The sequence below is a fragment of the Lepus europaeus genome, chromosome 13 (assembly GCF_033115175.1).
Source record: "Lepus europaeus isolate LE1 chromosome 13, mLepTim1.pri, whole genome shotgun sequence".
Lineage (NCBI taxonomy): Eukaryota > Metazoa > Chordata > Mammalia > Lagomorpha > Leporidae > Lepus > Lepus europaeus.
In genome coordinates this window covers 24,727,564-24,751,295 of record NC_084839.1, presented here as the reverse complement: position 1 = coordinate 24,751,295, position 23,732 = coordinate 24,727,564, and the positions used below count along the sequence as shown (strand labels likewise).

General features: G+C 40.5%; 1 protein-coding gene across 2 annotated transcripts in view; it reads right to left on the bottom strand.

Annotated features, from left to right (window-relative positions):
- Positions 1–23,732, bottom strand: part of BABAM2 (BRISC and BRCA1 A complex member 2) — a 531,071-nt gene that overhangs the window by 363,262 nt on the left and 144,077 nt on the right. For both annotated transcript variants that reach the window (XM_062209180.1, XM_062209178.1), the window contains one exon: positions 12,442–12,536. In XM_062209180.1, coding sequence (XP_062065164.1) covers positions 12,442–12,536 — 95 coding nt within the window. The remainder of the gene's footprint in view (positions 1–12,441; positions 12,537–23,732) is intronic.

Below are 23,732 nucleotides of genomic sequence, written 5' to 3'. Positions count from 1 at the left end.
CTTGTAAAGAGTAAAACTATATGTTCTCAAATCACAATGCAACTGATTTATGCTTCCAGGTGGGATGTGGTAGCTTTGCACAGACCAAGTATTCCCAGCGGGAACAACCAGAAAGCCAGATAAAATAGAGATATTTATTTGAAGGCATTTGCTACCTGTAGCAAATGAGAACTGGAGAGGCAGCACGTCCAGAAAAGAGAGACCCTCAAACTAAGGAGCTGACTCCTGCAGGGGTTTTAGCCACAAGGACATTTGCAAACCCCAGCACAGGAGGAAAGCTGAGACTCTAGTCTGTGCATAGGCACAGAGCTACTCCTGAGGCTCAGAAGAACCACGGGAATTTCTGGCAGAAACCTCAAATAAGCCACTAGTTCCCCCAGACAGATGTATTCTGGCCTAGCCCAGGGCAAGGAGTGAAAAACTAAGAAAAGGCCTCTGAAAAGCAGAGTTATCAGCAGTCTTGCAGGACAAAGTCTATCATTTGGATTCCATGAGGGAAAAGATCCACACTGTTTATGTGTTTAAATATTTGACAAATGACATAGAATTCTATTTTAAAATATGTTATGAGCCAAGACACTTATAATTGGGTGGAACATTGACAGCTCCAGGCTCACAGATTTAACCCTGAAGAACTCTACTTCAGGAACAGGGGTTACCCAGAAGTAGAGAGACTCATACCAAAGTTATAAATAGGTCAGTCCCGATTCAGCAAAGTCTCTGCCTAAAGTGACCCTCCTATCTGTATATCAGAGGGGACAACAAGCCCTCCATCTGGAAGAACATAGCATCGTCTGGAGCCTCTTCTATTTTTTAACCGGACTATCTGACATTCACTTAAAGCTATGACAAACACCAAATACAGAGCCACATGACTGATAACCAAGAAAAAAGCAGGCAAAGCAAACAGACCCAAGGATATTCCAGATATTAGAATTAACTTCCAAGGACTTGAAAATGAATATGATTAATATGTGCAAGAAAACAGAGAAAACTATGTAGAACATAAACAAAAAGGTTACCAAAACTTACAAGAGAACTGAAATCATAGAAAAGACTTAAACAGGATGCTAGAAGTGAAGAATCATTACGCAAAGTAAGCAACTCATTAAATGGGTTTAACAGCAGAAAATAATAAACTGGAAGAGAAGTTTGGCATTATCTAGTTGTGCTACTGATTCGTTTATTGCCTTTCATCTCCCAAATCCACCCTTCTTTATCCTGTTTGTGAAACTGTGGATGGGCCCAGCAAACCTTTCTCCTTGGCCAGCTGATGCAATGTTCAGCTGGTCAATAGAGTGACGGAGGACAGTACAAGACATAGCCGAGGGCGGAGCTTCCTGTCTCCTGGCTCTGGTGTACTTTGCTTCTCACTCCTATGCTGTGAAGATCCAGCAGTGCTCACCTCTAGCCTGATTCACTGAACCCAGCCCATGTCTAGCCCGTGTCTACCAGCATCCACTGGCCACCAGCACCAGTCCAGCCTGCAGCATGCCCAGAGTCTCCATATTCCAGTGGGCTGCAGTCATACTCTCTCCAAGAAGAAGGCAGGCATATCAGCCCTTGGGGTAGGGGAGCATGGTGGGGAAATGTAGGAACGGTCTTCCAAGTTCCTTCTTTCTTTGTTACTCTTCCTTTGGTCCAAAGCAGCTAGTCTTTACAGCTGCTACTCTTGTATTCTTTAGAGTTCTTTTACTTTTTTAAGTAGTTAATAATCCTCCATATTGTATTTGCCATATTTAAATCATTTGTATGGTTTTCTGTCTCCTCACTGGGACCTGACTGATAAACTAATAAAGTTGAGGGACCTCAAATTGATCTATCTTCCTATGCCATGTGACCCAGCAAGTTAATTCTTCAATATACACCCATCAGGAATACCTACAAATATTCAATGAGGTATATACAAAAAGGATGATAGCATTATTCACAACAGCAAAAACATGAAAAGAATCCAACTGTCAATCAATATTAGAATGGATAAACTGGAATACGATCTGCAATGAGCAGGAATAACAACTATCAAAAAATTACATGGGAGAAGTTCACAGATAAATGTTTAGGGACAGAACCCACACACACACAAGTTCATATGGGTTGATATGATTTGACTGAAGAACAAAAAGAGGCAAAATTAATAGTGGTGATGTAAGTCAGCATAGCATTTACTCCTCCTACAAAAGGTGGTCATAGTGACAGAGGGAACATGAGTGGGTTTTGGGATGCTAGAAACATTGTTTCTTTATCTGCGTGCTAGCAACATAGGTTTACTTTCCCAGAAATTCAGCACACACTTAAGATTCATACATGATAGAGTATGTATGTCACTCATCAAAAATAGTTACATTAGGGCCGGCGCCGTGGCTCAACAGGCTAATCCTCTGCCTAGCAACGCTGGCACCCCGGGTTCTAGTCCCGGTCGGGGCGTCGGATTCTGTCCCGGTTGCCCCTCTTCCAGGCCAGGGAGTGCAATGGAGGATGGCCCAAGTGCTTGGGCCCTGCACCCCATGGGAGACCAGGAGGAGCACCTGGCTCCTGCCTTCGATCAGCGCGGTGCGCCGGCTGCAGCGCGCCAGCCGCGGCAGCCATTGGAGGGTGAACCAACGGCAAAAGGAAGACCTTTCTCTCTCTCTCTCTCTCACTGTCCACTCTGCCTGTCAAAAAAAAAATAGTTACATAAAATATATACTTACAAATAATCAAATAAAATATTTCTAAGTCCCTGGCACTGACTACACATACATGGATCTGGTCAAGTGTTCCTCTCTACATCTCGAAAATACCCGTGAATATACCTCTTATCCTACAGTTATCACCTTTGTTGCAATTCTGCTTACTTATCTGTCTTGAGCACTATGCCCAACTTGAGGCTAAAGACGAGTCTTTTCTTGAGTCTCAAATGAGACATTAAATAGACATTTGAAAAGTAAAATAGCATTCTATTTTAAAATATGTTGCAGTCTAGGCACTTGGAAATAGGAACACCATACATCTGGATGGCATTTTTGTATAGTGTGACACACAGTCCTATTCAGCTCAGTACATTCTTAGCATATATTTTATATACACAGGGAGGGGATGATATCTTGTCAGAACACACTCAGAAGGTATCTTAGAGCAGACATTTAGATACCACATCCTACATCACAGGACCTGGATTCAAATCCCCAGCTATGACCCCTAACTCCAGCTTCCTGCCAATGAAGACCTTGGAAGGCAGTAGTGATGCTCATGCAAGTGGTTTCAAAAATATAAAACATGCTTTTCTCGGCTGGCGCCGCGGCTCACTAGGCTAATCCTCCGCCTTGCGGCGCCGGCACACCGGGTTCTAGTCCCGGTCGGGGCACCGATCCTGTCCCGGTTGCCCCTCTTCCAGGCCAGCTCTCTGCTGTGGTCAGGGAGTGCAGTGGAGGATGGCCCAAGTACTTGGGCCCTGCACCCCATGGGAGACCAGGATAAGTACCTGGCTTCTGCCATCGGATCAGCGCGGTGCGCCGGCCGCAGCGCGCTACCGCGGCAGCCATTGGAGGGTGAACCAACGGCAAAAGGAAGACCTTTCTCTCTGTCTCTCTCTCACTGTCCACTCTGCCTGTCAAAAATAAAAAAAATTTAAAAAAAAAACATGCTTTTCTCATTTAAATTTATAATATATCTTCCTCCTTTGTCCAACTTTATTTTAAATTGCAATGAATTACCATTAGTACTTTGGGGAAAAGAATTTCACAATACCCTTTGAGATAGCTGAACATACCACAGGGTGTTGCAAAACACAGGCTGAAAAATAGCTTTAGAGGTTCTGTTGACAGTTTTCTCTACTAAGTTTCTATAAAACTAATTTTTCTATTATTTTTAAATTTTAATCTAAAGCAATTTTTCTAGTCTTGAAAATCTGCAAGTCCCTTAAGTACTACCATACTTTAAAGGAAACCTGCTCTTCCGATAAGCATGTTCTACATACCAAATACTCTTCTAGGCACTAGTACTCAGTAAACTGATTCCAAATTCCACTGAAGTTTCCACTGCAGCAAAGGACAATGATAACCCACTATCCCAGTCTGCTGAGATGGCACGGATTTTTGTTCGGTTGTCGTTGCTGCCTTTGTAATAAACATCCCACGTACCACAAAACCCTCAGTCTCAGGTAAATCAGGGTGGCTGGTCATCCTAGCATAGACAGACACCAAACAAAAAATCAACGGGAAATTATCAAATGGTGACACGTGCAATGAAGAAAAGACAGCAAGGTAAAGAGTAGAGAGTACAAGGGAAGCTGTTGCTATTTGTTTTTAGGGAAATCTCTCACAGAATGTCATCCGAGGAGGGGAGCAAGCCACTCAGAAACTGGGGGGAAGTGGGAGGAGCCAGCGCTGTGGCCTAGTGGATAAAGCTGCCACCTGCAGTGCAGGCATCCCATATGGGTACCAGCTGCTCCACTTCCTAGTCAGCTCTCTGGGAAATCAGCAGAGAAGGGCCCAAGGACTTGGGCCCCTGCACCTGTGAGGGAGACCTGGAAGAAGCTCCTGGTTCCTCACTTCGAATCAGCCCAGTTCCAGCCACTGCAGCCATTTTGGGAATGAACCAGTGGATGGAAGACCTCCCTCTCCCCCTCCCCCTCCCCCTCTCTCTTTCCCTCCTTCTCCTTCTCCCTCTCTCTGCCTCTCTCTGGCTCTGCCTTTCAAATAAATAACTAAATCTTAAAAAAAAAAAAAAAAAAGAAAAGAAAAGAAAGAAAGAAACCAGGGGAAGAGTTACAGGCAGAGTGAGTGAAAATGGAGAATAGCAGATGGAAAGGCCTGTTTTGCTGGAGAGTGAGCAAGGAATAGAACAGAAGGTTAGAGAAGCAATCAGGTGACATCGATTCATCAGTGAGGGTACCCAGCACAAGTTCCAACTCCTTTATGACTTTAATCCCACAATTCCAACCTACAATAATATTCCTTTCTCATTTATAATAGAGCCTCTGTCTTCTTTATTGATCATCTTTTCATCTCACATTATACAATGTAAAAACATTACTTAACTATCCCAAAGCACTCCTTTACATTAGGTATTGCAACATTTAATTCTGTACTACCTACATCTATTTGTTTTCATGTATCTGTCTTTCCTTCCTGAAATTCAACCTCCTTGAGATACAGTTCCATATTACACACTGTTGAATACATGGTGTGAAACCAATAAATACCAATGGGTAAGATTTTCCTCAATTTGGCTTTATTGACTCTTTTGCTTTTTCATTAGCAAAACAGGGCGCCAGTAAGTTAACACACATGAAATGGCACATGAAACAGTATGATGAACAGATAGAACAGAACACAGTAAAAGAATAGCTACTGATAAACTGCACTGCAAGAATGGTTCTTTAATCAGCAAATGCTTAGGATTTGAGGCTCTGAGAAAAAGTGCTAACAACAAAAAGCTCTAGAAATAACCACCTCTCAAATCAAGAATCAACTCTAAGTGTCCCCCAAAAATACTTCTGAATTCCGATTATCAAGATGATTTTCCCAAAACCAAATTAACCACTTCTCGGCTACATAATCTATGTTGTAAATGGCTCATCTTTTCATGCTATCAAATAAAAAACCGTGTATCTATCTGCCTGACTAGCCAGGAATACATCTAAAGCATAGAGGTCCACTGCCCAGGACCTAAGTCATAATATTAATTAATGTAAAGTTAAATGGTCTGATGGTTGAAGTATTAGAATATATAACAGGAAGCAATAGAGCAAATTCTCAACAAATCTGCTAGAATTTATGATGATTTACCTTAAAAGTAGATCTGCGAAATAATACAAGCTTACTGCAATGCTGCTTCCATTTCTATCTTAGGAACTATTCTAAACTCAGTTTATGAGCTCAAGAAAAAAAAAAAAAAAGCAATGTCACTATTTCATAAAGACATCTCAATAAATTGATTTACCTCAAAAAAAAAAAAGAGATAAATAACTATAAAGAGATTTTTTCCCCCATTAAGAAGAAAAGTTTTATAGGAAAAGTTAACGTTAGAAGATTTTGGATACAAGATCAATGTACACAAATAAACTGTGATTCTTTATAGTAATAATGTAAAACTAAAAATGATATTAAGAAATAATTCTGGGGCTGACATAGTGGCACAGTGGCTTAAGTTGCTGCCTGTGACACTAGTATCCCATGTGAGTACCAATTCAAGTTCTGCCTGCTCCACTTCCAGTCCAACTCCTTGATAATGAACCTGGGAAATCAGTAGAAGATAGCCCAAGATCTTGGGACCCTGCCACCCACATGAGAGACAAGGGCGGAGTTCTAGGCTCTTGGCTTTGTCCTGGCCCAGTCCCAGCCACTGCAACCATTTGGGAGTAAACTAGCAGATCAAACATCTCTCTCTCTTTTCCACTCTCTTCTCTCTCTCTTTCACTCCTTTCTCTTTCTGCCTCTCAAACCCCCCATCACTGCCTTTCAAATAAATCAATATTTTTAGAAAGAGAAAAAGAATTGCATTTACAATAGCATCAAAAAATAACATTCTTAGGAATAAATGGGCAACAGTACAAAACTTAGACTTAAAAAACTACAAAAATATTATTCATGGGGCCAGCACTGTGGTGCAGTAGGTTGATCCTCCGCTGGCGGGGTTGGCATCCCATATGGGTACCGGTTCTAGTCCTGGCTACTCCACTTCAAGTCCAGCTCTCTGCTATAACCTGGGAAAGTAGAAGATGGCCCAAGTCCTTGGGCCTCTGCACCCATGTGGGAGACCAGGAAGAAATCGCCTGGCTCCTGGCTTTGCATCGGCGCAGCTCCGGCCGTTGTGGCCATTTGGGGAGTGAACCAACGGAAGGAAGACCTTTCTCCCTGTCTCTCCCTCTCACTGTCTGTAACTCTAACTCTCAAATAAAATAAATTTTAAAAAATCTTTAAAAAATATTATTCAAAGAAATTAAGGAAGGCCTTAAATAATTATTCAAAGGGGTCAAAGAAGGCCTTAAATAAGGACATATTTTTTCAGAAGAATAAATATTGTTAAAACAGCAATAATCTCTAAGTAAATTTATAGATTCAATATAAGCCCTAACAAAATCCTAGATGACTTCTACACAGAAATTCACAAGCTGATCCTAAGATTCATATAGAAAAGCAAGGGACTCATAATAAGCGAAGAAATCTTGAAAAAAAATAAGATTCAATTGGGAAAAACTTACATTTTCTGATTTTAAAACTTATAATAAACCATGGTAATCAAGACATTATAGAACTGGAATAACAGAAATACAGGTCAGGGAAATAGAATTGAGAGTCTGAAAATAAACTCTCACATTTATATTCAGTTGAGTCTTAACAAGAATGCCAAGATAATTCAATAAAGGAAAAACAGTCTTTCTAATAAAGATATCTGGTTATCAACTTGGAAAACAATGAAGCGGGACACCAAACTCACACCATAAATAAACTATCAAACTCTTCAAGGAAAACATAAGAGTAAATCTTTCCAACACTGTATTAGGTAATAGTTTCTTAGATATAAAACTAAAGCAGGCCAGCACCGTGGCTCAACAGGCTAATCCTCCGCCTTGCGGCGCCGGCACACCGGGTTCTAGTCCCGGTTGGGGCGCCGGATTCTATCCCGGTTGCCCCTTTTCCAGGCCAGCTCTATGCTATGGCCCAGGAAGGCAGTGGAGGATGGCCCAAGTGCTTGGGCCCTGCACCTGCATGGGAGACCAGGAGAAGCACCTGGCTCCTGGTTTCGGATCAGCGCGATGCGCCAGCCGCAGCGGCCATTGGAGGGTGAACCAACGGCAAAAAGGAAGACCTTTCTCTCTGTCTCTCTCACTATCCACTCTGCCTGTCAAAAAAAAAAAACTAAAGCACAAGCAACAACACAATAAAAATGGATAAACCAGACTTCACCAAAAACTTTTGTCTTTCAAATGTCTTTACCTAGAAAGTAAAAAAACAACCCACAGAATAAGAGAAAATTTGGCAAATCATACATCTGATAAAGGACTCATATCCAGAATACATAAAGAACTCTTAGAACTCAAAAACAAAGAATCCAATAACCCAATCAAAAATGGGCAAAAGGTCTATATAGACATTTCTCCAATGAACATATATAAATGGCTAATAAACACACAAAAAGATGTTCAACATCATTAGTTACCAGGGAAACACAAATCAAAACCACAACAACATACCACTTCACACCGACTAGAAAGGCTACTATCAAAAGACAGATAATAAATGTTGGTAAGGATGTAGAGAGAGCGGAATCCTTATGCATTGCTGGTGGGGATGCAAATGGTTTAGTCACTTTTGAAAACAGTCTGGTAGTTTCTCAAAAAGTGAAATGTTGAGTCACCATTTGGACCTGCAATTCAATTTCTTAAGGATATATCCAAGAAAAAAAAATATGTCCATACAACAGTAGTAGTTATAGAGCCAAAAAATGGAAACAACCCAAATGCCCATCAAGTAACAAATGGATAAATAAAATGAGGCATGGACGATGAAATATTACTTGGCATTAAAAATGAAAGCAATGTATATGATATGAAAACATCATGCTAAGTGTCAGAAGATCCATATAATATATGATTTCATTTATATGAAATATCCAGAGTAGGCAAAGCCAGAAAGAATGCATGGTCAGGGGCTAGGGTTCCTTTTTAGGGTGAAGACTGTTCTAACTTTGTGATGATAGTTATACAATTCTGCAAACACACAAAAAATCATGGAATTATACACTTTACATAGGTGAATTATATGGCAAATAAATTATATCTCAATGAAGCCATTATTTTAAAAAATTAAAGCTCTCTTCAAAATGGAAAATGATAGCTCACTGAAAATAATATTATAGCCTTCAGTTGGAGGAGACTGTACTGTAAAAGATGATTCAATCAGTGGTTCCTGATAGCGATTGATAGCCTAATACATAAAAATAAACTAATACCAGAAAATGTACCAGTCTTTGAGGTCCCCAAAGCATCTAATTCATTAAGTTTAGTGGAGGCCCCGACATACGCATTTTTAAAGGCTTCCAAAATTATCCTAATGTATAGTCACACTTGGTAGCCACTGGGCCACTGAAGTAGCTTTCTCAATGATTTTTAAGATTCTCTGGTATCGCTGAGCTAGCCACTTCTAGATCTGGTATCTATCTAGCATTTGACATTCACCTGAAACTATCAAGTTCCTTAACAGAACTCAACTCCCTGAATGAATAATCTGGCCTAGAAAGGGCAGTTTCATCTGATAGATTAGAACACCTCACATACTTCTATTAGCCTATATTTCAGCCACCTATACTTCAGCCACCTCAAATCTTTTTTTTTTTTTCAAAAGGAGTAGTGTAAACAAATAAGGTTTTATATATATATATATACACACACACACACACATATATATTCTCTAAAATTGTATTTCTCAAACTGGGTCACATTGAAAAGTCCATTTTTCTTAAATATTTAATATTTCTTTATGTTTAAAAATACAGGTATATTATAGAATCAAATGTAAATTTTAAGATAGATCAAAAACTTCAAAGGAACTCTTTATTTGCCACACAGACTACTTTGGACTACACACCAATGGTGCAATGAGTAGTACTTCATCCAATTGCAGGTATTCCATCTTCCACTCCATGGGTGATGAACTGTATAACCCCCCTTCATTCAGAGCCATATGTAGGGTAGTCACGTGATTAGTGACTGTGCTCTGAGGATTTCAAATAAGGGGCAGGGCAGGGGTTTGAACTAAAACCAAAAACTAAACCATAACCTGCTAACAGCTGAATAAAAAGTCCTTCACAGACAAGATAAGCTGAGGGAAATGTCTGACAAGGGTCAAGCCTTCTCATTTATCCCCATTCTAATGTTTTAACCAGGTAAAAATCAAGCACAACTTTCTCTTTTTTTTAAGATTTTATTTATTTATTTGAGAGGTAGAGTTACAGAGAGAAAGGTCTTCCATCCACTGGTTCACTCTCTAGATGGCCACAATGACCAAACCTGAGTTGATCCAAAACCAGGAATCAGGAGCTTCTTCCAGGTCTCTCATGCCAGTACAGGGGCCCAAGCACTCGGTCCATCTTCCACTGCCTTCCCAGGCCATAAACTACAGCGAGATCAGAAGAGGAGCAGCCAGGACACAAACCAACACTCATATGGGACTCAGGTGCCACAGGCAGAGGCACAGCCCACAATATCACAGCACCAGCCGCTTGAGCAACAACTTTTAGGACTAATGGCCATCACCCAGCTAATGGAGGGTGCACTCTGGTTGTTTATCTGGGCTTGCCCAGCTTACTGGTCCATGAAGAAGCCCTGGTTGAGCCACCTGAGACCTTAGATTAACTATCACTGAAGAGGAGTTCCCCTAGATTTGCAATTTTCTCTTAGGTTGAGTGCTTTGATTTCCTGGCTGTACTTTTTCAGCTAATTTCTCAAAAACATTTGTGGTAACTTTACTCAAAAGCTAAATATCTTGTGTGAGGGAATGATGTAAGCAAATTTGAAGAAGCTCTGGTGTGTATGGGTATATTGCAGAAGAGAGTATTGACAGATTTCTGAAATGTAAGTTAATATAAGAAAGGGCTAGAAAAGGTTAGAAAAGTGAATTGGGACAAGATTGGGTAGTACATTTAAGGCAGGACTAGGAGCCACTATGGAAATGATGAAAGGAGTGACAATATGTTCAGTGCAATAGACTAAGGAGAGACTGAAGACCAGAAATGAGGATGGCTGAGAGAAGGGGCTTTGAGCTAGCGTTATACAACAAGGAACGCTGCCATACTTCCTTCCCACTTTTGTGCCATTCTTCAAGAGTGAGCACAAATCTCACTTCTACTGTAAAATTTTTTTTCTGGTAGCTTTCTGTGAATTCCTGGGGCACTTAGCCTATAACACATCTTCAATGTCTAATGTACACAACCCTTCACTGCCTAATTCAATACAAGAAAGGCCTATAGTGACACTTCTGCCTCATTTTCTCCAGGCAAGCACCTCAGATTTAAGAAGGGGTAAAGAGATAACCCATGGCATCTGAAGGAGTCATGTTTAACTTACAATATTTAAGAATTAAATAAAACAACAGCTTGTGTACAATTACTGCAAACTTCACAACAAACCTATTCTACTCTTGCCAACAGTATTTTTAACAGATATGGTCCAAAATTTAAGCTAGTTCTTTAACTGGGTAAATACTCCCCTTTAAAAAGGGAGAGGTTCAGGGTCAACTTCAAAGTATTCTTAAGCCATCAAAATTTTAATTACAAACTGTAACAAGACAAAAAATTTCCAAAAAACAAAACTAAGAACAGAGTGTTAGGGGGCCAGCAGTTGTGGCACAGTGGGTTAACACCCTGGCCTGAAGTGCCAGCATCCCATATGGGCGCTGGTTCGAGACCTGGCTGCTCCAATTCCAATCCAGCTCTCTGCTATGGCCTGGGAAAACAGTAGAAGATGGCCCAGGTCGTTGGGCCCCTGCACCCACATGGGAGACCTGGAAGAAGCTCCTGGCTCCTGGCTTTGGATCAGCACAGCTCCAGCTATTGCAGCCAATTGAGGAGTGAACCAGCAAATGGAAGATCTCCCTCTCTCTCTCTCTCTCTCTCTCTCTCTCTCTCTCTCTCTCTTTCTCTGCCTCTCCTCTCTCTGTAACTCTGACTTTCGAATAAATAAATAAATCTTTTAAAAAAATAGAGTGTTAAACAATAATTAAATCTCTTACCACATATATCACAGTAAACTCTAATATGAGAAAGAAGAGAAACAAGTCTTTTTGTCTGATTAGAACCATTTAAACAAAATGGCACATGTTTTTCTCCAGCAGCCATGCAAACCATACAACTTTTAAATAAACCGCATGTGTTCGGACAAGTACCAGCGCTCACGTCCCTAGTGGTAAGTATTCCTGCTTTACTTCCAGGAACATTTTATTTCATCTACAAAGATTGTGGTCTTGTTTCATAAGGAACACTTAATCTAGTGCTCACTCATCTGATAATCATACTGAGATAATGCGGGGACAAGGCCAAATTTGCCACTTTCACTTCTATGTAAAACAGCTCTTGAAGAGCCAGGAAATACTCTCCTAACAAGCTTGATGATGAAGTGTTGGTAAACATTAGAAAACTGACTGCAGGCAAGAAATATGAAGTTGAAACAAAGAAAATGTTTTCAACATGTCTCTGTAAACTGGAGTATAATCATAATCATTTCAACCAATATGTTAGAGACTTTCGTTAATTCAAAAGAGTCTGAAAGTAAAAGTCTAATAAAAAATTTCTTGTTCAATTCTTAGTACATCAGAAGTTGTGCTTACTTGCAGTACAAAGAAAATAAGGGCAGAAAAACATCACATGTTTGACAAATTTATCCATTAAGCAGTTGTCAAAAGCAAATTTTGTTTTCTTTTCAACAACTGAAGAGCATCCAAACAAGCCTGTGCTACTCACGCGCAGCGCACAGGGGTCTGGCAGGAACTCAGCATCCTCTCCAAAGATAAAGTCAGGGGGCAGCTCTGGGTACTGGGCATTGAAGATGATGTCCCCTGAAAGAAAAGAAAACCACAGGCCCTCCTTATCTTTTCTTGCTAATGCATGAATGGGCTGAAGAATGCATCAGAAAAATTTCCTAAATAAATTTATATTAGTTTAAGAAAAAAAGGTGAAAAACATTTACTGAAAGATTAATACTTAAATAAAAGAACTGGCATTCTCTTTTAAATAAACATATACAAGTAACCCAAGAAAAGTTCTATCTGCTAATGCACTATGAATACAAATACCCAAACAGAAACAAGCAGCCACATCCAAAGCACATGCTGATGATTTTTTAGAAAACATTATTGTCTAAGAACTGCCTGCTAATTATCAAGTTCTGACATCTTTAGATTTGTTTCTTCCTAAGTGAAAGGGAGTACTACAGGACTTTTGTATCATAGATTTATTGAAGGAAGAAAAGGAAACACACACCAAGCACTGTGCCTGTCCCCCATAAGCACTCAACAGAGCACTCCTGTCATCAGGAGGAGGAAGCTTTTGAAACATAAGATAAATTTCAAAGTCACATAGATAAATCTGTGTTATAAGTTCTCCTACCTCTATTTTTTTTTCTAGCTCCTCCTTAGTTCCCTTTTTTTCCTTTGCTCCCCCCAGAATGTCTTCACTATTCTGCTAATTGTAACAAGCAGATTCATTTATCAATAATCTCAAAGTGGGTTTGTAGTACAGGAAGGGGTGTGTATTTGTGTACATGAACACACCTCTGCACACATGCACACAATACAGATTTATCAGTCCAATATTTTTACTGTGGAAACAATAATCTACATAATGATATCCAAAATTAAACATTCAGACTTCAGTTCTAATTTGAGCCCTTAAATCCCTATGTACTAGGCATTTCAATGCCAAACTCAGCAAATCTAAAAACACAATGATGACTCTCCCCTTTCCCCTAGATGACTTCCTGTTTCTTGGCTAACACTGAAACTCATGCTAAAACTTTAATGTCACCTTCAACCTTAGACACCCTTCATACTCTTAGAAAACAAATTATCTCGATTTTTCCTCTAAAATGTCTCTAATATGGACCTTTCCTACTGCCAACATCTCTATACAGACATGGACCACCACGTTCAAACATTCACAGACACTGAATAATAGTTGAACTTTGTTCTAGGCACCATGTTAGGTATTCATGATCAAACAAAGAACTGACAGGGAGCAGGCATTTAGCCTAGTGGTTTACATTCACATGCCTCATCAGAATACCTGGGTTTGACTACAAACCCCAGCTCCTCAGTCCAGCTTCCTGTCAGTGCAGAACCTAGAATGCAGCGGTGATGGCTCAAATAACTGAGTTCCTGCAGCTAACGTGGGAAACCTGAATTGTGCGGTCAGCTGCCATCTCCAGCCCTGGACCACTCTTGCCCATTGTGAGCACTCAGGAGTGACCCAGCAGATGGGAGCTTCTCTCTCTCTCTCTCTCTCTCTATCTCTATCTCTATCTCTATCTCTATCTCTATCTCTCTCCACTTCTCAAATAAATAAAAAATTAATAAGTCAAAAGATTGAAAGAACTCAGTCGTTACAATGTCCTTTTCAGTCGTGTTGCAGTAACAGAACCAGTTGCCTCCAGTCCATAATGTAAATTTTTTAAAGATTTTTTACGTATTTATTTGACAGGTAGAGTTACAGAGAGAGAGGGAGAGAGAGAGAGAGAAAGGTCTTCCCTCCATTGGTTCACTCTCCAAATGGCCACAATGGCTGGAGCTGCACCGATCCGAAGCCAAGAGCCACGTGTTCCCTCCCGGTCCCCCATGAGTGTGCAGGGGCCCAAGCATCTGGGCCATTCTCTACTGCTATCCCAGGCCACAGCAGAGAGCTGGACTAGAAGAGGAGCAACTGAGACTAGAACCGGCGCCCACATGGGATGCCGGCGCCGCTGGTGGAGGATTAACCTAGTGTGCCACGGTGCCAGCCCCACAACTAAAAAATTTTAAAGCACTATTTTCCCCAAAACTTTGGAACTCAGAAAACTTCAATGATTCCTTAAGCCAAATGGAATAAGGGTAAACTTTTCCAACTTTTATTTAAGGCCTCTAAAATATAATGTTCCTACCTATTTATCTACCCTTCTCCCCTATCTACAAACCAAAGTCAATCTTTTGTTCCAGTCAATGTGATCTGCCCAGCTAAAATGTTCTTTCCCCTTGATCAGCTCTCACCATCCTATATAAGCCCATTCATATTACTCTCTTGCAATGAAGGCATAATAAATCTGGAAAACAATGATCACTGTTATCTGAAATTCAACAGTACTAATTAGCTATGACATTCACTTGAGTATTTAATTATATACAGTCTTCTATTGTTTTATCGCTCTATTAATTTAAAACTTTCACAGTAAGCACAACATAGCAGTGAGGAACCATAAGACATTATATCAATTTAAAGATTTTTGTCCTCCACAGCTTACATTTAGTGAGGAAGATATATACACAGAACCACAAGGTAAGTACATACAAGAGTTCATAAAGTTCACAGAAAAATGTAATTAAAAGATAATGTAGGGGCAGGTTTTGTGGCACAGTGGTGAAATTGCCACTTGGGATACATGCATCTCATATCAGAGCACCTGCCTTCCAGCCTATGCTTCCTATCCCTAGCCAGCTTCCTGCTAATGCACACCCTGGGAGACAGCAGATGATGGCTCAGGTACCAGGGTCCCTACCACCCAAGTGGGAGACCCAGATGGAGCTCCAGGCTAATTTAGAAAATTCATGGAAATAAAATTAAAAGATAAGTTTATTTTGTGGAGAAAATCTTTTGAAATTCAGTGACTTTTTCATATGTATTTCCCATGAATATCCCTATATATGGATCTCAAAATTTTTTCTACCAAAATAAACTTATCTTTTATTCCATTTTCCACAAAATTTCTGAAGCACTCTCCTGTGTGTGTGTTGTGTGCCATGTGTCTTCTTTATCAAACTAAAACTCAGCAAAAAAGGAAGATAAATTAGACTTCATCAAAATTAAAAACTTGGGGCTAGAGCTGTGGTGCAGCAGGTTAAAGCCCCAGCCTGCAATGCTAGCATCCCATATGGGCGCTGGTTCTAGTCCTGACTGCTCCACTACTGATCCAGCTCCCTACTATGGCCTGGAAAAGCAGTAGAAGATGGTCCAAGTCCTTGGGCCCCTGCACCCACGTGGGAGACCTGGAAGAAGCTCCAGGCTCCTGGCTTCAGGCTGGCCCAGCCCTGGTCATTGTGGCCATTTGGAGAGTGAAACAGAGGATGGAAGACCTCTCTCTCTCTGTCTTTACCTCTCTCTATAATTTATCTTTTAAAATAAATAAAATAAATCTTTAAAAAAATGAAAAACTTGTGTTGTTCAAAGATCACTGCCTAGAAAGTTGAAAGATAACTCACAAAATGGGGGAGGGGAGGTTCTGACAAATCATACATAAAGGACTTGTATCCAGAATATATAAGGAATTTGTACAACTCAACTTTAAAAATGCAAATAATCCCATTTAAAAATGGGTAAATGTCTGAACAAACTTTTTTTCTTGCAAAAAAGATACATGTATGGCCAATAAGCACATGAAAAAATGCTCAACATCATTAACCTTCAAGGAAATACAATAAAAATCACAGAGATATCACTTCAGACCCACTAGGATGGCTACAATCAAAAAGACAGATAAGAACAAGTACTAGTGAGAATTACAGAACCTGGAACACTTATATACTATCGGGGATGGCAGTTCCTCAAAATGTTAAACAGAGAGTTACCATCTGACTCTGCAATTCCACTCCTAGGTATATACCCAAGAAAACTGAATATGCATGTTTGTAGCAGTATTATTCCCAACAGCCAGGGGCGGGGAGGGGGAAGGGGGGATGATCTACAGATAAATAAAATGTAGTATAAACATGCAATTCAACTATAAAGAATAGATTACTGATAAATGCTACAGCATAGATGAAGTTCTATTTTAATTTATTTATTTCCTTTTTATCTGAAAGATAGAAGAAAGAAAGATCGAGGGAGACAGAGAGAGAGATCTTCCATCCTACTGCTTGGTTCATTCTCCAAATGCCAGCAACAGCCAGAGACAGACCAGGCAGAAGTCAGGAAGACAGGAACTCAACCCAGATCTCCCCCATGGGTAGCAGGGACTCAAGTACTTGAGCTATCATTTGTTGACTCCTGGAATGCACAATATGGATGGATTTTGAAAACACGCTAAGGGGCGCGCACCATGGCGTAGGAGGTAAAGCCACCATCTGCAGTGCTGGAATTCCATGTGGACACCAGTTCCAGTCCCAGCTGCTCCACTTTCAATCCAGCTCTCTGCTATTGCCTGGGAAAGCAGTGGAGGATGGCCCAAGTCCTTGGGCCCCTGAACCCACATAGGAGACCCAACTCCTGGCTCCTGGCTTCAGATCAGCTCAGCTCTGGTCATTGCAGCCATCTGGGAAGAGAACCAGCAGATCAAAGATCTCTCTGTCTACCTCTGCCTCTCTGTAACTCTGCCTTTCAAATAAATAAATAAATCTTAAAAAAATACTAAGTGAAAAAACTCAGATACAAAAGGCCATTTATTCTATTATTATTGCAGGATTCCATTTATATGAAATGTCTAGAATATGTAAATTCATAAAGACAGAAAGATTAATGATTGCCAGGAGCTGGGGGTGGAGGACCAGGGACTGAATGCTAACGGGTATTAGGTTTCTTTTTGTGATGATGAAAATGTTCTGGAATTAGTGTTGATAGTTGCATAACCTTGTGACTGTACTAAAAACCACTGAATTATATACTTTAAGGGAAAATTGCCTGGTATGTGAATTATATCCAATAAAGCTGTTATTGTTTTTAATCTGATGCAAAAATTTGTCCCTCTCTAAAGAAATTTGATCTTAAACACAAATAAATTAAAAAGTGTTTACTGAATGGCTATGGATAAATTTATTTTTTATAAATAAAATCATCTTGAAAATGCAATTTGAGGAGTTCTACATTTAAAGGAACTCTGCAACAAGCTTTTGGAAAGAGCAAGAGGTGAGTATTTGGACTAGCAGTTATAGGTCTACCTCCTGGATCAGAGTACCTGCATTCAAGTCCCAGGTCCAGTTGCTAATGCTGATGCTGGAAGGCAGTGGTGGTGGCTCAAGCAATGAGTTTCTGCTATCCAGATACCTCCCAGCTTCAGGCTTGCTTAGCCACTCCCCTTCCCTCCCCCAACCTGAGACGGCATTTGAAAAGTGAACAGCACTTCTGACACTCATGGTCTCGCTTACTTTCTCTCTCTCTCTCAGTTTCTCAAAAGGGAAAAAAAAAAAAGTAGAAAAATTTTACAAAGATTTTTATTTTTCACAGTTTCTCAAATAGGTTCTTTCTAAATTTATTTATTTACTTATTTATTTGAGAGATTCAGAGAGAGACAGATCTCATCTGCTGGTTCATTTCCCCAAATTCCTGCAACAGCAGAGGACTACACTAGGCTGAAGCTGAGAGTTCAATTCAAGTCTCCCATGTGGGTGGCAAGAACCCAATCACTGGAGCTATCACCAGTACCTCCCCGGGGTCTGCACTAGCAGGCAGCAGGAGTCAAGAGCAGAGCCAGCCAATTCAGGCACTCCACTGTAAGACAAGGGGGTGTCAGCCGGCACCACAGCTCACTAGGCTAATCCTCTGCCTGCGGTGCCAGCACCTCGGGTTCTAGTCCTAGTTGGGGCACCGGATTCTGTCCCGGTTGCTCCTCTTCCAGTCCAGCTCTCTGCTGTGGCCTGGGAAGGCAGTGGAGGATGGTCCAGGTCCTTGGGCCCTGCACCGGCATGGGAGACCAGGAGGAAGCACCTGGTAGTGGCCATTTGGGGGGTGAACCAACAGAAGGAAGATCTTTCTCTCTGTCTCTCTCTCTCCCTGTAAATAAATAAATAATTTTTAAAAAATTTAAAAAAGACAAGGGGGTATCAAATGGCATCTTTACTAACATCTGAACCACCAGGTTAAACACCCACCCCACCAGATGTATCCTTTTAAAGGACATTATTAGAGAATAGTAAACGCATATTTTAAAATTTTAGTTGATTTAAAAAAAAATCTGCAAGCAGCAAAAAGTATTTGAATACATAAAGAAGCTTAAACAGAAAAAAAAAAGGAAACATCTTTTATCAATTATCACACCCTTAACTAAAAGGAACTTTGGGGGTGGTGGATTACTATATTTTAAATTTAGTAAATGCATTATTTGAGTATTTCTGGAAACAAAGATGTGAATTTATCTTTCAGAATCCCACACTCTAATCTTTCCAAAATTTCTCAAACTCTTCAACCTCAAAGAACTCCTGAAACATTTGCCTCAATACCCTATGGCCTCTTTGGAATAAACTGTGGCATTGTTTTCTTGCTATGGATAACAGTCAGTAAATCAGTCAAGAGCATTTATTAAAAACCCACCTTGCACAGAGGCACACACTGGACACCTGGGGAGTGATATAGGAAGTAGAAAACATAGTACCTGACCTCAAGGCCAAGATGGTGGTGAAAAGATCAACACAAATCATACAGAAGAGCAATAACATTGCATTTCCTTTATCTCACCCTAGAGAAGATGATATGAACACAGAGTACAGATTACTTGGATACTGCTTACTTCAACTTTTCATAGGAAGGAAGAGTAGGCAGGAGAACAAAGAAATAAAAATAGGATTCAAGGTGAAATAAGGTAAGGTTTAAAAAAAGAAGAAAGAAACAAAGCACCTGGAATTTCTAGAAGTGTACAACCACCTAACAACAAAATGCTAGGTTCAAGTCTTATTTTTCATTAGTCCCTGAAACTGCAAGGCTATCATTGTGGAACCACTGGAAAAGAAATTCCTTTTTTTTTTTTTTTTTCCCCCAAATGCCCACCTACAGTGCTTCCCAGCTATGAAATAGTTTTCATTTGCATGTGTGTGAGGGTGTCAGAAAGGCCTAGTCACCAGATCTGTAGAGTGGGCCCTATGTCCTTCTTGACAATTCCAGAAGAAACACAGCCTGTCATAGGCTACGTTCCTTATTCTTCACCATGAAGTAACCGTTACAGGGGCTGGCACTGAGGCATAGCAGGTTGGGCCAAGGCCTGCAACACCGGCATCCCATATGCAAACACCAGTTCTAATCCTAGTTGCTCCACTTTCAATCCTGGCGCAGAAGAAGATGGCCATGTGCCTGGGCCCCTAACACCCATGTGGCAGACCCAAATAGAGTTCCCAGATCCTGGCATTGGCTCTAGCCATTGCGGCCATTTGGGAAGTGAACCAGTGGATGAAAGATTTCTTTCTTGGGGCTGGCATTCTGGTGTAGTGGGTAAAGCCATCGCCTGCAGTGCCAGGACCCCACATGGGTGCTGGTTCAAGTCCCAGCTGCTTCACTTCTGATCCAGCTCTCTGCTGTGGCCTGGGAAAGCAGTAGAAGATGGTCCAAGTCCTTGGGCCCCTGCACCTGTATGGGAAGACCCACAAGAAGCTCCTGGCTCCTGGCTTCAAATCAGTGCAGCTTGGGCTGCTGTGGCCATCTGGGGAATGAACCAGCAGATGGAAGAAACCCCCTACCCCACCCCACCTCTCTATAACTCTCCCGATCAAGTAAATAATTAAATCTTTTTTAAAAAAAAAGAATAAATAACTGTCAGGTAAACATACTTTCAAACAACAATTCAAACATACCATTCAAACAGTAAATAATGAGAATTTTGCCAAAGATAGAAGAATTACTCTTATCAGTTGCTTCATGTAACAATTGCTTAGGGAAACTCTAAGAATGAGGAGGGGGGTCCGACTAGAATCTTGCAGAAATATCAGGCTGAAGGAGATTCTCAAGTAGAAAGGCAAGTTTAAGCAACAGTTTTACAGAAGGCTCTCTAGAGGCAACTCAGTTCTTTTTTTTTTTTTTTTTTTTTTAAACAGGCAGAGTTAGACAGTGAGAGAGAGACAGAGAGAAAGGTCTTCCTTCCATTGGTTCACCCCCCAAACGGCCACTATGGCTGGCGCGCTGACCGATCCAAAGCCAGGAGTCAGGTGCTTCCTCCTGGTCTCCTATGCGGGTGCAGGGCCCAAGCACTTGGGCCATCCTCCACTGCCTTCCTGGGCCACAGCAGAGAGCTGGACTGGAAGGGGAGCAACCGGGACAGAATCCAGCGCCCCGCCCAGGATTAGAACCTGGGATGCTGGCGCCGCAGGTAGAGGATTGGCCAAGTGAGCCACGGTGCCGGCCGAGGCAACTCATTTCTAAGAGTTAACTCTAACTCTTTAATATTAAGAATTTAAGTTCTCTCTCTCTCTCTCTCTCTTTGAAAGTTCTGCTCACTGGTTCTTTAGGCTTTATGAACCACATTTAATTTCTCTTTAATATCATAGTCCTTCAATTATTTGGAGGCAGTTCTCATAAACTCCCAATCCCGTCATGAGTCATCTCTTGGCCAAGCTAAATATCCCAGTTTCTTTCACTATTCCTCATCTAGCTTGGCCTTCGTTTCCTTTATTATCCTGCTCTTTACACTTTAAATGTGTACCAGCAGTTTGTCCCCAGCGCTCTTACAGGATAATATCCAGTACTAAACATAGGATTCCAAGTGTGCTCTAAAGAGCACACAGAAACAAATAAAATCCTTGCCTTCATTTTAGATACTAAGCTTCCATTGATAAATACCACTGTAAGTTGAAATAGCTTTTGGCAGCCACATCAGCAATGATTCATGGTATGCTTCTATCAACTGAAAAGTCCCACGATTTTTATATATGTACTATTGCTAAGCTATATATCCCTTATTCTTGATCAGGGAAGCTGATTTCAAAATCCATTTCAGAATTTTAACTTTATCCCCATAATATTGCAACCCTGTATGAGTTACCTATTTACAGCCCACCATAATATTCTTAAATTCTACTCCCATTTGAGTTGGCACTCTGAATTTCAAGTCATAAAGAGATTGGCTAAGCATGTTCCTGGCAACCTCCCTTTTTGGAAGCCACAATTCAATTAATCTGTATCTCTTGGGCATAAATATTTAAACAATACATTCTACCAAATAATACCATAAACCTGAACATTCATCACAGGACATCATCACAAGTTTGTGGAGAAATCTGTCAAATGCCTCAATGATATCCTTACTCTGTTTTGCCTATAAATTCAAATCATTAATGATTCAATTGCACTGCATGCTTTTTGTCTTAAACTTGAGGTTGGATTTCAATTCCAATATCAAAGGGAAAGACTATAGGGAATGATCATATCTGAGACTTGACATAATCTAAACTACAAATTAGGCTCTCAAAACACACCTGTATTAGAAAGGATGGAATTAGGGGCAGCTAAAGTTAGGCCATTTGTCTCTTCTTTGTAAGACTTCCTTCTCCTTGATCCATAACTCTAGATTACAGACCTCACCTAATCCTTCTGCTGCATTTCTAATATCTGAAAGTGTGGTGTGTACTAGAAATGATAATGCAAGCCACATACATAGTTTAATTTAGTAGCCATCTTCAATGACTAAAAAAAATGAAATTGTTAACTATTTTAAAATTTTTATATGTAGTAAAACTCACCTTTTTGAGACACTGAGTTGAATCACATACAGAGATTTGTTTACATACAGTGTCAACACAATTATGATACAGAATAATTCTATCACTCTCTAAAATATTCTCCTACTATTGCTTTGTATTTGAACTCCCCCCATTCTTTATCCCTGCCAACCTCTGATCTTTTGTCTCACTGGCTCGTATTTCCAAAATGTCATACATCTAGAATCATATATGCAACCTTTTGAGACTGGCTTCTTTTAGTAATTTTTACTAATATAAAGGGAACAAATTTCATGTATTTCATAAGTAGAATTCTAAGAAGATAACCATACTTCCCTTCCTCCTTCTCGCCCTCCCTCAATCCCCCTTCCTTCCTTGCTTTCTTTTATTTTTTTGCAAAAACATAATTTCAATCCATTCTATAATCACAGGCTTAATGCAGCACTACTCATAAAATTCAACAAGTAGAAAGGCCACAGTTACACCAGAGTATAAACAAGAACTAAAAACAACAAATCACAAGGTGTCCATCTACTTCATTCCTATACATTTTTTATATTCCATATTAACTGCCACATATCAGAAAAAATATAAGATATTTGTCTTTTTGGGGATGGCTTATTTCACTAAACATAATGGTTTCCAGTTGCACCCATTTTGTTGTAAAAGACAGGATTTCATTCTTTTTTATGGCTATCTTTCCTCAGCTTAAGGCATTTGAGACTCTGCCAAACTACTGCAAATATCAACAGACTGTTCCTTTACAGAGTCCTCACACAACTGTATATATTCTTTAGGTATTCTAGGGTTTTTAATTATAACCATAAAAGAGAGGATAGGGGCCGGTGCTGTGGACTAGTAGGCTAAGCCTCCACCTCCAGCAGAACATCGCATAGGGTGCTGATTCAAGTCCCAGCTGCTCCTCTTCTGATCCAACTCTCTGCTTACAGCCTGGGAAAGCGGTGGAAGATGGCCCAAGAGCTTGGGCCCCTGCACCAGTGTGGGAGACCCGGAAGAAGAGCCAGGCACCTGGCTTCGGATCTTCCTAGCTCCAGCCACTGCAGCCATTTGGCAAATGAACCAGCAGATGAAGTTCCTTCTTTCTGTCTCTCCCTCACTCTGTCTGTAACTCTACCTCCTAAAGAAATAAGTAAAATCTTGAAAAGAGAGAGAGAATAGAAGCGTATTCAATCTTTCTTTCCCACTGATAGCTAAACTTAATAATAAAGTTAAGAAATTAAAATTAAATAACCCCAATAATATTATTTTATTTAGCTAATAATATGGGGCAGGTGTTTGGCTTAGCAGTGAATATGCTACCCATATCTCACCTTAAAGTACCTGGGTTTAATTCCCAACTCGCTCCTGGTTCCTGCTAATACAGATTCTAGGAGACAGCACTAATGGACCCAAGTAATTGGATTACTGCCACCCATGTAGAAGAAGACCTGGACTGAGTTCCTAGCTCCCTGCTTCAGCTCAGGCCAGGGGGCTATTGTGGGTCTTTGATGAGTGAACTAGCAAACAAAATCTCTTGTTCTCTGTCTCTTGTTCATTCGTGTTCTCTCTCTCTCTCTTTTTTTTTTTTTTTTTTTTTTTTGACAGGCAGAGTGGATAGTGAGAGAGAGAGAGATGGAGAGAAAGGTCTTCTTTTTCCGT